The 15,148-nt window shown below is 41.3% G+C and overlaps 2 protein-coding genes across 2 annotated transcripts; one reads left to right on the forward strand and one right to left on the reverse strand.

Annotated features, from left to right (window-relative positions):
• Positions 1 to 216: 216 nt before the first annotated feature.
• Positions 217 to 11,517, forward strand: LOC122037534 (thioredoxin-like 2, chloroplastic). Its single transcript, XM_042597043.1, has 4 exons — positions 217 to 675; positions 9,673 to 9,855; positions 10,970 to 11,134; positions 11,249 to 11,517. Exons 1-4 carry the CDS (start codon positions 514 to 516, stop codon positions 11,384 to 11,386), a joined length of 648 nt encoding a protein of 215 aa, XP_042452977.1. The 5' UTR covers positions 217 to 513; the 3' UTR covers positions 11,387 to 11,517.
• A 1,248-nt stretch (positions 11,518 to 12,765) lies between these two features.
• Positions 12,766 to 14,523, reverse strand: LOC122037541 (zinc finger protein GAI-ASSOCIATED FACTOR 1-like). The gene is made up of 4 exons (XM_042597056.1): positions 14,368 to 14,523; positions 14,112 to 14,265; positions 13,613 to 14,015; positions 12,766 to 13,518 (listed from the first exon to the last, which is right to left on the reverse strand). The coding sequence occupies exons 2-4, from the start codon at positions 14,230 to 14,232 to the stop codon at positions 13,356 to 13,358; spliced, it is 687 nt and encodes a 228-aa protein (XP_042452990.1). The 5' UTR covers positions 14,233 to 14,265; positions 14,368 to 14,523; the 3' UTR covers positions 12,766 to 13,355.
• Positions 14,524 to 15,148: the final 625 nt, after the last annotated feature.

Below are 15,148 nucleotides of genomic sequence, written 5' to 3' on the forward strand. Positions count from 1 at the left end.
CTCAGAAGGAATCCACAGGGAGAGGCAGGAAAGCTTCAATTTTGAGGAGGTCTCGTCATTTGTTATATATGTAATTTAATTTTTTTTTCCCCCAGTTTAAAAGTTGGTGACTATTTCATTCAAATCCGAACCTGTAACTTGTGCTAAGTCCGGCCCGATAAATCGGTATGAGCTCTATAAGTTTCATCCGGCAGAAGCGGGACCGCACGTTTCCATTGAATCGGGTGGCGCTCGCGGAGCCTGGAACGGCTGTCAGCCGACTACGAACGGCGATTGGCCTGTCTTCCGTTATTTTCTACCCGCTTCTCTACCCTCGTCTCCAGCCACCCAACTTTGCACCCCGCGTGATCTATATCCGCTGTTTTCGTTGCGTCCCCTACCTGACGAACAGGAGACCAGGCGGCAGCCGAAGCGACTCGGAGGCGGCGACAACGTCCGAGGAATAGGAGGTGGGGGAAAGCTAAAAGAGCGGTTACTTATTCTGGCTCTTCTCTGCGTCAAAAGTCTCTCCTGATGGTGGATGCGCTACGCCGTCTCTCCCTCGTCGCCTCTTCCCCTGCCCCTCTTCTCCCGCCACTCCTGTTATCGCCTCAGCTAAAGATCCCGCGCAAGCTGCCCGTCGACGCGGCTTCTTCATCTCTCGCCTTCCCTCCTGGGCGATTCGCCCGCTTGAAGGTAGGCTTCACTTTTCCTTGGAGCTAAAACTCCTCTCCCCTGAAAATTTGAAAATAGGGCACACGGTTTGTTTTTTAGGAGCTCTTGTTTGAGACCTAATTTCTGCAGCCGAGCAAGGTAAAGTAATTTCCTTTTTTTTTTTTTTTTTTGAGAGGCTGTGCACATTAGTGAAACAAGAGTATTCAAGATTGATGTTTTGTTGGATGGACTAGATAGCTCTATGTTGCTACGAAGATAACGAGGCATTCCTATCCCTATTTATTATATTCAGTTTCACATGAAGATAATTAAATGCTAATATTAATTTCAAAAGAAGAAAAACTCACTCCTTTCAAGAAACTAGACACCTAGGAATCATACTATTAGGAATTAAAACCTAAGTGAGTTTGAGTTTATCAACGGGTAAAAAAATTTCTTGATATCCAGCAAATTTTGATGATTTTCTGGTAAATTTCTTATATCACTACATTAGACAGGTCATCTGACTACTAGTTTGGAGGTTGTAGTATGGCATAACTGTTTGCTGTATGGATGATAATGGGGTTGGCAAATTTTTAACTTCTTATCTCTGCCCTATAAACAGAGTGGGTGGGGTGGCGCAGGGCGGGTTATGGCTATATTGCTCTTCTCCATACTTGCCCCGCCCAGCTTCTTTTACCGGTTGGATTTGTCAAATGTACCTAAATTTAGACCTTCTAAGGTATTACAAAATGGTTGCCTCTACGCTAATGAGGCCACTATTATGCTTCCTATGTCGTCGACTACGAAAGATTCCAATTTATGAATTAGACTTTTGATCTTGCTGGGAATAACAAATTTAGTCAATAAGAGTTTCAGATAATGAGGAGAGGTTATAAGTTCAAATGGGCAAGCCACTGCTAGCTTGGATTTTTAGCATTTTTAGCCAATGAAGTTAATGAGTTGCAGGCAAATGAGGAGAGTTTATAAGTTCAGACAGGTGTACCACTTCTAACTTGGACTTTAGCATTTTTGGCTAATGAAGTTAATGACTTAGTCCTTTCATCTGAATGGATCATCATTATAATTATTTGAGCAATCATGTTCTTAATCATGGTAAGGCATTTGAAAAATTTGGATGTTTCTGGATTATAAGTAGAACTTTGGATCTAGACACAGACTTCAATACTTTAGGTCTATGTTGGGGTTATTGTAAACATCCGAATTTAGTCTTACATCTGAGAGTTGTAGGTTAGTAAGAAGGGTTTATAAACTAAGATGGGCGAGCATTTTCTGCTAGTGATTGAGTGTGACAAATTAATACAGTTGTCTTATTTGAAACCGTAATGACACTATAATTCAATGATAATTCAGCAATCCACATTGCATGGTATATAAGTTACTGATCAACACAATATACAGTTGAGTGTTTGTTTTTGGTGCATACTTTAGCCTATTGGTTATGACATTTTAATGCCCTACTGCAACTTTGCAATGCATTTTTTGTTGGCCAGATTAGTCCATGACTCCATATGTTTGAGTATGGAAGTAAATGTGCCTGATATTGGTTAAGCGGAAAAGTACTAGCACCTCAAGATTTCCTGAGGTGGTCGAGTGAAGGAAGTGCACCTAAAACTAATTTGTCAGAAGGTTCTTGATTCAGCTTAGCTTCTTATCACTTAACTCACACTATTCTATTAGTATTAGTTTGTTAATTTTATTCATTCTTTAAATAATATGTATGCATTTATGGGTGATCCCGCGTGAATCTCTCACCACAATGATGTAGTGGCAAAAATCCACCCCGGTGCCGGTCCAGAAATCTCACCACGGTGATGTGGCGGTATAAATCCATCCCAGCATCAAGAACGATGATGTCGAGTAGGCCTTCTCCTACATTTCTTAAAGTAACGCGGTGATTTCATGCGGAGAGTAACAAACATCAAAGGGTTCATCGGAAAGCTCAGCGAGACCACTTCGATGCCTAAGTAACATGGAGATTTGATAGAGATAAATCGGAGAAACAATGCGAAAATGCAATAAAGTAGATCATCTAGATTAATCGAATCTAGACCTGCCACATGGCCCCTTACCTCCATATCACACGAATCCCCTTCAAGTCTAGTCGAAGGAGGGTGTAGGCCCGACATGTATTCTGTTCAACGGAGGTTCCGATCGGGTCCATGTGACTGAGTACCTCCATGTCAAGCTCATGGATGAGTCATAGTTGGAGGAATAAGCAGCGACTGTCCCAGAGAAAATGCTCAATCCGCGATTATGTTCGAGTCGAGAGAGAATAATAATGGTCGATCTCTTGACACCCGAGTACCCATGGAGTCGGAGAGAAAATAGTTCGATCCACGACTATATCCAAACCGAGAGAGAATAATAAGCTCGATTTTATGACTCCTGAGATCGGTGGAGTCGGAGAGAGAATAAGTCGATCCGTGACTATGTCCAAGCTGGGAGATAATAATAAGCTTGATCTTATGACTCCCGAGTAACGATGGAATCGGAGAGAATAATTTGATCCGCGACTATGTCCAAGTGGTTAGATAATAATAAGCTCGATCTCACGACTCTCGAGTACTGGTGGAGTCGAAGAGAGAATAATTTGATCATGTGCTGTCCTTCGCAAGATGATCCATCGGGGAAGTGATAGATGTGTTGACTGCTATCGCTGGAACCGTAAGGAGAGGGAGATCAAGAGGATAAATCATCGTTACTGGAACACCGATTGGGAATTGTTGAGTTGTCCGATCGCGAAATACTTGTGATTTTGGTTTAGCTACCGTTTCGGGAAGCTAAATCCTTTTGGACCTTTTGGTTAGCTTCCGCTCAGAGATGCTGAGCCCTTTCAAACCTTTATTAGTTGACTTTATTAGTTCCCACTTGAGGAAGCTGAGCCCTTTTGGATCTTTGATTAGCTTCCGTCGGGAAGGCTGAGCCCTTTCGAACCTTTGATTATCTTTCGTTCGAGAAGACTGAGCCTTCGGACCTTTTAGTTAGCTCCCGCTCGGGGAGGCTGAGCCCTTTTCGACCTTTGATTAGCTTCCATTCGGGGAGGTTGAGCCCTTTCGAACCTTTATCAATTGACTTTATTATTTCCCTCTTGGGGAAGCTGAGCCCTTTTCGGACCTTTGATTAGCTTCCGTCCAGAAGGCTGAGCCCTTTCAGACCTTTTAGTTAGCTCCCGCTCAGGGAGGTTGAGCCCTTTCCGACCTTTATTAGTTGACTTTATTAGTTCTCGCTTGGGGAAGCTAAGCCCTTTCGGATCTTTGATTAGCTTCCTCTGGGAAGGTTGAGCTCTTTCGGACCTTTGATTAGCTTCCGTTCGAAAAGGTTGAGCCCTTTCGGACATTTTGGCTAGCTCCGACTTGGGGAGGCCGAGCCCTTTCGGAACTTTAAGTAGCTTTCGTTCGAAAAGGTTGAGCCCGACCTTTTGGTTAGCTCTCGCTTAGGGAGGTTGAACCTTTTCAACCCTTTGATTAGCTCCCGCTTAGGGAGACTGAGCGCTTTTGGAACTTTATTAGTTCCCGCTTGGGGAAGCTGAGCCTTTCGGACCTTTGATTAACTTCCGTTCGGGAAAGCCGAGCCCTTTTGGACCTTTTGGTTAGCTTCGCTTAGGAAGGCTGAGCCCTTTCAGACCTTCATTAGCTCCCGGCTGAGAGGAGGTTAAGCCTTAAAGAGGACCTTCATTAGCTCCCGGCTGAGGGGAGGCTGAGCCTTGAAGAGGACCTTCACTAGCTCCTGGCTAAGGGGAGGTTGAACCCTGAAGAGGACTTTCACTAGCTCCCGGCTGAGGGAAGGTTGAGCCCTCGAAAGGACAATTGCTAATGGTGGTCCATGAAAGCGACGGAGGAGAGCAACAATTCATATTCGAAAGATATAACCATATATACTCAAACTTGATGCGTAGTTTTAGGTGACTCCGCTACTGTCCTAGAGATGGAGATAATAGCTCGATCCCTTGACTCCTGACTATTCATGGAGTCAAGGAGAGAATAATAATATCTATCCCCTGACGGAGAAAATGACTCAATCCCTCAACCCTGAATACCTAGAGTTGGGGAGAGAAAATAATGTGTCTTGATTCCGCTGAGGAAAAGAATAATCCACTCCTGCAGAGAATGAATAATTTGATTCCTTGACTCCTGAATACCAACGGAGTCAGAAAGAGAAAATAATATGACTTGATCCCACTGAGGGAAAAAATAATCCACAAATGAATAACTCGATCTCTCGACTCTCAAATACCAATGAAGTCGGGGAGAGAATAATATAACTCGATCTTGAGGGAGAGAATACTTTGATCCTGCCAAAAGAATAAATAACTCGATCCCTCGACTCCTGAATGCCCGCGAAACCAAGGAGAGAAAATAATATAACTCGATCTCGCTGAGGAAGAGAAAATAATTAGAAATCCGGCTGAACCTCTTGCATCAACCAAGGATTTGGAGAGTAAGGATCTCGCTAGGGAGAATACCCGTTGGCTTCTAGCAACAATTAAACAAAAATGACGTCTGAAAAATTCTGCTCTCCTACTCCTGTCGCGTGGCGATGACGTATTCATCCAAATCATAATTCGATTCTCAACTATGTCTGAGTCGGGAAGAGAATAATAATTGTCAATCTCCCGACTCTTGAGTACCAACAGAGTTAGAGAGAGAATAAGTCGATTCACAACTATGTCTAAGTCAGGAGATAATAAGCTCAATCTCACAATTCTTGAATATCGGTGGAGTCAGAGAGAGAATAAGTCAATCCACGACTATGTCCAAATCGGGAGATAATAATAATCGTGTTTAGGGAAGGTTTACCAGGATATATAGCATCGTGCTTGATCCGTGACTCTCAAGTATCCACGGAGTCAGGGAGAGGCTTAGCAACATCTTGCTAGTGGAGGCTTACAGGCATATATGAGCTCAATTCCGACTATGTCCAACTCAGGAAGAGAGTGGACTCTGAAAAGGACACGGACGATATGATATACGCTTGACCCTTGTGCGAAGGGGAGGTTGATATTGCAACCGTGAGGATCTCGACTCCGACTATATCCGAGTCAGGAGAGTCTGGGCCTTGAAAAGGATGCGGGTGATACGATATATGCTCGACCCTTGTGCGAAGGAGAGGTTGATATTGTCTCGACCCTAACTATGTCCGAGTCGGGGAGCCTGGGCTCTAAACAGGACATTTGCTGCTAAAGATCGTTGGTTTGAGACTAGGAGAAATAGTCGGCAGTCTCGATGAAGTACCTTCAAGTAAAGTTGTGAGGAAAAACTGCAATTCATATTCAAAATATAGAACTAAATGCGCTCGAACCTGAGGTGCAGTTTTAAGGTATGTCTTGGAGATAATATCTCGATCTCTCGACTCCCAAGCATCAGCGGAGTTGGGGAGAGAAGAGTAATATTGATCCGATTGGGAGGAGATAATAGCTCAATCTTGCTGAAGGAGAGAATGACCCGATAAAAGTAAGTTAGCCTTGTTGTAAGGATAAACATCAATTCTTTAGTGATAGAACTACAGATAAGAAAGCTGATTATGCATTCATAGTTTTGTTCAGAGTTCTTTCTATGACCTTATTTCTTGGCCTTCAAGATCCACTTTGTGTTCACCATAACTCAGGAACATAGAAATATTTGCAAAATTCCACCTAACAAATATCAAGAAACTATGACTCAAATGTATTTTTAGTAGATGACCACCGGAATGACAAACTTTTGTCGATTGTTAAGTGTTGGATTTTTGCGTCGGGAACAAGCAACGGTCAGAACTATCACAATTATTCTCCTGAACCAGCTGTGAGAGAACGAAAATTCACACCGAGAAGAAATAGCAACTGAAGAGTAATTGGAAGGTTTTGGGTAACTCCCAAACTGAGTAGCTTCAATGAAACCTTCTGTGTCCTTCTGATATGAATATATATCAAATATTCTGTAGTATTGGTAGATCCCAAGGTCATTGGCCGTTAAGGTGGTCCCTGCTGCAGGTAGCCAGAGGAAATGCGGTAACAACTTTCTTTGATTTTCCCTTTGTCTTGTGAAGACAAAGCACAAAACATTCATCTTGAGGGTGAGGTTCCTGAAGCCCAATATCTGGTGGAGGTTGGGGGCAGTTGTGTCCACAAGGTCGATTGCACAATCATAAAGACGAGGTCAATGCCCTATCAGAAATCAAACAAGATGTGTGTTATTCCCCAAATTAAAACTGATTGTACTTCAGCGTGAGTATTTGCAGAGGAATGAATTCAGGACAATGAACACTGAAATTATAAGGGGGCTTCCAATATGAGATTGTGTTCGTGTGCAAACAATATAAGAAGTTGATGGCAGCTCTTTCGTTCCAAAGAATTGCACAACGCAGTAGTTGTTAAAGCGTGAGTATTTGTGGAGACGTTAGGAATGAATTCAGGACAATGAATGCCAAAATTATAAGGGGGCTTCCAATATGAGATTGTGTTCCTGTGCAAACAATATAAGAAGAAACTGATGGCAGCTCTTTCCTTCCAAAGAATTACACAACGCAGCAGTTGTTTGATGTTGATTTTAGACTTGGATTTCCAGCATTGGTAGAGAAATATGCACGGAACTTTGGCATTGCATAAGATAATAATTTCTATAGGGCAGATAAATATGAAGTCTAGTAGATGAATGTGATGACCTCCCTTTCGTCACCTATAGAAGAGGGGACGACCTAGGCAAGGCGAAGATGGGGCAAGACGGCTCGAAACTTGGTCTCCACCGGGTCTTTGCCGTTGGAGGATGATGTGGTGACAAAGGCGGAGGCGGCGATCCGCTTCCCCTAGCCGTGGATAGGGCTGGAAAAAAATATCGAAATACCGAAATACCGAAAAATCATACTGAAAAAATACCGTATATACCGAATTTTTCGGTAACGGTAACGGTAACGATTTAAAATATTTCGGTATACCGAAATACCGAGTAATTATAGATTAAATGATTAATTTAGATTCCCCTAAAGCCTAAACCAAACCCTAAACGGCTCTAAACCATGTTCTCTCCTTGCGCCGTCGGTGCACACGTCGCGACTCGCGATTCTTTCCTTCCACAGTCGACCACCGCACGTAGTCGCTGGAGAAGATGCACAACAACTTAGAAACTTTTTTTCCATCCCTAATATTTTTTTCCCTTCATTGAATCTGTTGAAATCTAATCACCGAGCTTTGTTCTGAGAGTTATGCTTGCGCAAGTTCTTGTCCGATTTTCCGGTGAGTTTTAGCTTTTGTTTCTTTGGTGGATTTATGATATTTTTAGTAGGGATTGAAGCCTATATGCTTCCCCTATTTTTCCAGCTAGCATTTAGTTATTTCTGGTAAGATTTCGACAAATCTTCGGTGAGCCACCACCCTGGGACCACTAGCTACTGGTTTAATCTTCAATCTTGCATATTTGGATCCGAAATCCCAACTCTTGTTCTTATATGATCACTGTCTTCATTACAAGAGAATTATTTTTTATATATTATATGTAATATAATATATAACTTCGGCATGACGGTATTTTACCGATACCGTACCGACATTTCGGTATACCGAAATTCGGTATACCGAAATGTCGGTACGGTATCGGTATCATTTCTTAGAATACCGATTTTTTCGGTACGGTATACGGTATTCGACTTTGGGTACGGTATACCGTACCGATCCAGGCCTAGCCGTGGATGAGGCTGGGGATGCTGCCGATGCAGGTTGTGGAGGCGACAACCGCCACACTAAGTAGCAATCGAGGGCGAGGGATGGAGCCCAAGAGCCACCACCCCCATGGAAACTCTCCTTGAGGAAGCAAAAGGGGTGGGCGGTGACATCAAATTAGAGAGATGCATTGCTAGAGGCCGCGGTTACTGTCCACTGTCCTTTGGATTGGTTTGCAGTGATGAAAAATCAATAGATCTGACAAGAGAGCTATTCAACTGGACCCTTCGAATTCCAACTGAAGTCACCGAGAAAGAAAAATAGCGGTCATGACTTTTCTCTTCCTCCTCCCTGCTTCGGGAGACAGTAGATCTTCATGAAAAGTTTCAGTTAGGTGATTGGGGAAGATGATCGGAGTAGTCACTTAATATCTTTCACTTATGTTCCCATAAACAACGCCAATCTAATCAGGCGTGAATATCTCACCACAATGATGCGGCGGCAGAAATCCACTCCGGCGTTGGTCTAGAAATCTTACCACGATGATGCAACGGTAGAAATCCATCCCAGCATTAAGAACGATGATGTTGAGTAGGCCTTCTCCTCAATTTCTTCCTGTAGCATGTCAATTTCCTACGGAGAGTAACAAACATCAAAGGGTTCACCGGGAAGCCCGGCGAGACCACTTCGATGCCTAAGTTAGCATGGAGATTTGATAGAGATAAAGAAGAGAAACAATGCTAAAATGCAATAAAGTAGATCATCTAGCATAATCAAATCCGAGAGGATAATAGAGCCTCCTAGATAGCCAAAAAATAGAATTCCCCCCCCCCCCCCGGAGAGTCTCCTCCCCCTATCTTCTAGGGAGAAGCCCAATAATAGACTCGCCCTGAAAGAGTCATTAAAGGGAGAAGACCAAGTGACTCACCCTTAAAGAGTCACTAAAGGTCATTAAAGAGACATTAAATGATGTGTTTGTAACTGCCATGTCCTTTAATGTTAGCAAATGTCGCACGCTAGAAACTCGGAAGGTCGGCTAGCCTAAAGGTTTGTCAGTTTGGAGGTCAGGAAGATTGGCAACTTGGTGTGTCGGCAAATCGGACTAGCTCGGAAGGTTGAAGATTGTTGATATGCCACGTAGAAGCTATGTTGACCAAGTCTTGAAAAGTGCCATATGGTCCTGTATTGACCGAACCTTGACCCTGCCACATGGCTTCCACCACATAGACCCTTACCTCCTTATCAATGGGCATAGATGTATGCATCTTATTATGCATTTGATGGTTCATGTTTCTTAATTTGATCTCTCGAGAGGCAATACCTTCCATGTCATTTAAGAGTTTTTTGTCTATTGTATTTCATTATGTTATGGTTGTTTATCTTAGGTTCATGCAGTTGTTGCTGAGGATGATAAGCCAAAGTGGTGGGAGAAAACACCAGGGCCTAATATGATTGATGTTAATTCCACAGAAGAGTTTATTCATGCACTTAGTGAAGCTGGTGACAAGCTTGTGATCGTCGAGTTTTATGGCACATGGTGTGCCTCTTGTCGAGCATTATACCCAAGGGTACTTTGGATCATCTCTTAGCTATATCTATTAATTTCCACACCATCCTATGAGTGATTCTTCAAATTCTTTCAATAACTTAAGTATCTTTGTGCTGCTCTGTGACTTAATGATTACAAATCCAATCTCTGATTCAATTGCTTTGCAGTCAAACTCACACCTTTAAACTTCTTTATAAGAGCCCATTCATCATTTACTGAAACATTTTTTGTAGATGCATGTTTGCTTAGTTTGACAACCAAAGACTGTAGCTTCCTTGCTTGTGCTTTGGAGCACCGAATGAAGCAAAAATGCACTTATGATGGCCATGGTTTATCCACCAGCTAAGAAAGCTTTGGAACAACGTTCTCAATCAAACTTCACGCTTGTTGCATCCTAGTCGATGAGTCTTCCTTACAATAGAAAATTGAATTTCTGAACCCATCTCAGACTTTATAAGTGTGCTTTATTATATTGCTCTGGAGATATGTAGCCTTGTCTTTGATATCCACAACTTAGATTATGACCAATTGTATAATATTTCTAAATTTCTTAGCAAAGAAAACAAGGTGGCCATTTTTTTACCTGAAATCTGATTGATAATTAGAATGAGAAAAATAGCTGCGAAAAATTTGGGAGATTGTATGTTCTCATGTAACTTTTTATTTGATCTCCTGCCATGCTGTACCTCTGAAACTTTTGTGAAACGTAAGTCTAATCAACCCATGTAGAATATTGGAGCATATACTTTACTAAGTGTTTGTGAGGTGCCTCTATACTCTACATTGTTTCATTATCTTTGACCATCATTTTTCTCATTGTTTTTGTCCTTGATCTTAGGCCATTGTTATTTAAGTGATACAACTAGATATAGGTACTCACATTTTGTATTCCTTATAGATATGCTGAATGACATTCTTAGGTCTTATCGAAGACGGCAGGTGAACTTTAGCTCACTCAGAAAGTTATAACTTCTTTTAAAACATTTATTATGTTAAGGCGCATAGACTTTTAAATACTTAACATCGAATGAGGCAGTTTTAAATGATTTTGTATAAATATAACATCCTGCTCGATTTGGTGGAATATGAGGATTTCTTTCAATGACATTGCTTTCCTGTTAAATATGCTTCAGCTCTGCAAAACAGTAGTAGAACATCCAGAGATACTATTTATCAAGGTGAATTTCGACGAAAACAAGCCAATGTGCAAAAGACTAAATGTTAGAGTTCTTCCCTATTTTCATTTCTACCGGGGTGCAGATGGGCTGTTGGAATCTTTTTCATGTTCCTTGGCAAAGGTTGGATACTCTCTCTCTCATATTCTTCACTTAAATGACTGTTTTCTATGGCCTGCATGCTGTATTGAGGAATGATGATGTTGTTAAATTAATGGTCATCTTCTCTAAATTCAGTTTCAGAAAATCAAGGATGCTATTAAGTTGCATAATACCGATCGATGTAGCATCGGACCACCTGTAGGCGTTGGCGACGTTGACCTCTACGGAGCAACAACCCCACAAGAAAAGCCTGCTGAAGCTGCTTCAAGATGATCGATCATTCATCAATCAGATCACTCTCCTAGGCATACGTTATAATCTAATCTCACTGTATTTATAAAAGTTCAATTCCTGAATGTAAACTGCCTATTTGCGTCATTCTTTCCAGTCCCAAAATTTGATAATTCACGGCCTTACCACTCAGTCTGTTAATGTTCAAATTTCATCACAAATGCGTGTTTCTTGTTTCAGACTACTGATCATTACTAGTTAACAATAACCTCAACGTGTTTCAGCTCTCGTTGCAGGCTTTCTAATTTTAATCGATCCCCAATAAACTGCTACTTGAAAGCATGGCTTTGTTTATGTAATTTGCCAAAGTTGAGTGGCCAAATGTTCTGTGATAATTAGGTGTTGCTGATTATCTCTTAACTAAAGTCTAAATTTCATTGTGGCCCCTGAACTTACAATATATTCAGTCAGTTCTGAAAAGCAGGCAATGGTAGATTTCACCTATACGTGACTGTGCACTCATTAATGTAGGGGAATATTGTCTCGAATTGTAGGGTGATTGGAAATAGGGTCACTTGTAGGGATCTAATATCAGCTAATAAAAAACAAATGGATAATTTATAAAGAAAAGTAATATATTATTTATTTATTTAGAGAAAATAGAAATTACACGCCCAAAATTTAAGTATTTGCGGCCTTATTGATTAATGAAAGGCTAATTTAAGACCATCGCTTAACACCTTGTCATCAATGTTTAATTAACACCATAATTATCTGTGCTATCTGATTCAATATTTTTTTAATTAACATCCATAAGCCTTTTCGAATCACATAACTATTTCACTCGGTACCACGCAACGCAATTATGCTGGAGTCAATTATTCATCACACACATGAGCAACCAATTAATTTGCTCGTTTATTAATCTCGCGTGCAATGCATGCATGCATGCATGTTAGGGCTTAATGGAATTACTACATCAGTGGTCCAACGGAAAGAGACGTTGTATCTGCCACTGATTGAAAGCTATTGCCATGCCATCCGTTTTCTTGGTCACCCATGCCATGCCATATGCTAACTGCACACAAATAAAATACCTTGACCAAGTTTGTAATTAATTAATATAGTACTGTATATATTTTAGTTGTTAAAATGATAATATGGTCCAAATTAATGGATTATTGTATCAACTGACAAACGTCCACTCAACGAATACGTTTCTTTTTATAAATAGCTGCGGTTGCTTTACTCAACCATGTTAACTACTGTTAACTACTCTTCAGCATTATAATAATCACACTATCTTAATTAACCATATCATGCCATTTTATGACTAGATGGAATTATATAAAAACAATGGAAGATTAATAAAATTTGATGATGATGTAAAATTAATTAGGAAAAGCAGCATAGTAAAGACGTTCGAGAATCTAATGATAAACTTAATAAAGGGGGGAAGAATGATGATACAACCTATAGCTTAGTTAGCTAGCTTACTGATTCCAGTATGGTTCTTGTAGTGCATCCTCATAGGAAGGGAAATTATTCATGGATGGGTCCAACTGCAATATAGCTCTCTTCCCCAACAAATCTAGAGTCAATTGGTTGCTGTCGCCTCTTCCTCTTCCTCTTCCAAGCTGATCAGTACTCTTGCCCTCCGATCCCTGCCCTCCTTCACAGACTAGTTCATGATCCAAAGCATCAGCTGATCTAGTTCCCATTAATCCATGCAAATTATTGTCACTCCAATTAATTGGTCCCTGACGAGAGGAGAACCCACGGCTAAACCCTGCCATCTGATCCAGATGTTGGTGTGCTCTCCCCACTATTGCACCCATTTGACATGCCTTTTGGAGCAGTGCCGTGGCTGACAAAAAAGCAGACGTAGCAGGGAATGGAGGATGACTATTATGCTGATTGATTGAGGGGAAGAGTTCCATTTGGCTCTTATGACGATATTCTGCCAAGAACACTTCTGAAGAACTAGCAGTGTTGGCAGCTTCTTGGGGCTTCATGATCGACAAGTTTGGAAAGCTTCTGGGAGTTCATGAGATGGCATGGCTTGAGAGTTGAACAACTGTTGGTGGGGATCATCTGCGACTGGAGTAATTACTCTTGTAGTTTCGTCAGCTAGAGCATCACAGAATGCTCTATGGGTGATAAAGCTGTCCCTCCTGCAAAAAGTATCGAGCGCGATTACAGCAATTAATTAGAATTCAATTGAAAGAAAGAAAGAAAAATAAAAAGTGCACTAATTGTGATCATTGCCGTGAGAAGAGAGTTCCACAGTCACATTTGTACTCCCTCGTTCCACAGATCTTGCTGTGAGCTTTCCAATCCGACTGCACGGCATACTTCTTGGAACACTTGTCGCACTTCCACTTTTTCTCGCCGTGCTTTCTGGAGAAGTGTTTTTTAATGCCAGTGAGGTCTCCGAGTGCCCTGGAAGGGTCATGGTGCACACATGACACCTCAGGGCAGACGTATACCTTCTTCCTCGCGGCTTGATCCTTGTTCACCCTCTGTTTCAGCTTCCACGGAAGGTTATGGCCCCTCCTGTGCAGCTGCAGGTTCTGATCCCTCTGAAACCCTTTGTTGCAGACATCACACACGAACCTGTTGGTCGTCATCAGCGTCTTGGGTGACAAAGCTATAACTTCAGCATCTGGGTCTGAATCGATCAAATCAAAGCAAAAAAATTGAGATGAAAAATAGAAAATAAAAAATATATGCAACAAAATCTGTTCAGCATAGTGATGATATACACCTGGGTTTCCTGGAAGTCCCCTCTTTTTCTTAGCTCGTTTGGGTGACTGAGAGACCAAAGAGGAGAACTGGGGGCTTGATGTGACGCAGGTTTCCCCAGAGGCAGATGTGAGATTGGACATCTTCTCCTCCCTCCGCCAGCTGCTTTGTCTCAGCTGCTTAATTTTGCTCAGCTTTAGTTTCCTCGGTTTTTGTCGATTTGGTTGGAGAAAGAACTGAATCCAAAAGCAAAAAGGATATCAAAAACAAAAACTTACTCAGTATATGCATCGACCACAGCGATCTCATACATCAAGAAGCTCAGGGAAATTAAAAGAAGTGATCAATTTAGCTGACGAGGAAGATAAATAATGGATGGACACGGAAGAGGTGAGGAGAGAGCAAACAAGGGATGTACTCCTTCAACCCTATAATACTAGACTCATCTGACGTTGCACTTTCTGTCCTTTACTTTATTTTTCCTGCAACTCGTCCTTTTCACTGTTCCTCATTAATATGGTATTATTAAAAGTTTAAGGATCCAACTTTCTAGCTTTTGTTTTCAATTGAACCAATGTAACACACAAAGCCGGTTCCTAACAACATCAGAACGAACTCAGTCATATCTTATTAAACTGAACCCTTTTTTTGTTCACTGTTACTCCAACTCCATTGTAAGTAAAAGTATAAAGAATGTGATGTTACTCACCACAGGGAAGAGCCGATAGCGTGACTGCTGTGGTAATACATCTTTTCAAAACTTTGAACTTTTGATATCTATGATAGCAATGATGGGCTCATTGATTGAACTGAACTTGGACAGACATTTACATGTGCCTGCTTCTTTTTTCCTTGTCCAATAGTCTTTTGTTTTCTTTCTCATACTTCTCCTGGAGTGGACACAAGATATATTGTGTCAGATTCGAGATTAAACCAACCGTATTCAGGGTTGGTTCTGGCAAATCAGTCTCTCTCACATTTAATTTTTTCCAAAACATTCTTATTGAGTTTTTGACTTTTGTGCCTTTGTTCTTCTTTTCCAGCAACTATTTAAACCAA

This window comes from Zingiber officinale, chromosome 1A, assembly GCF_018446385.1.
Source record: "Zingiber officinale cultivar Zhangliang chromosome 1A, Zo_v1.1, whole genome shotgun sequence".
In the NCBI taxonomy this organism is placed as follows: Eukaryota; Viridiplantae; Streptophyta; class Magnoliopsida; order Zingiberales; family Zingiberaceae; genus Zingiber; species Zingiber officinale.

Excerpts from the sequence above, each read along its gene's own strand:
- LOC122037534 (XM_042597043.1), top strand. The coding sequence starts at position 514 with ATGGTGGATGCGCTACGCCGTCTCTCCCTCGTCGCCTCTTCCCCTGCC. Across the intron at positions 9,856-10,969 it reads GTCGAGCATTATACCCAAGG|CTCTGCAAAACAGTAGTAGA; the intron begins GTACTTTGGATC and ends AATATGCTTCAG. Across the intron at positions 11,135-11,248 it reads TTTCATGTTCCTTGGCAAAG|TTTCAGAAAATCAAGGATGC; the intron begins GTTGGATACTCT and ends CTCTAAATTCAG.
- LOC122037541 (XM_042597056.1), bottom strand. The coding sequence starts at position 14,232 with ATGTCCAATCTCACATCTGCCTCTGGGGAAACCTGCGTCACATCAAGC. Across the intron at positions 14,016-14,111 it reads GGGACTTCCAGGAAACCCAG|ACCCAGATGCTGAAGTTATA; the intron begins GTGTATATCATC and ends TGATCGATTCAG. Across the intron at positions 13,519-13,612 it reads TGTGGAACTCTCTTCTCACG|GAGGGACAGCTTTATCACCC; the intron begins GCAATGATCACA and ends TACTTTTTGCAG.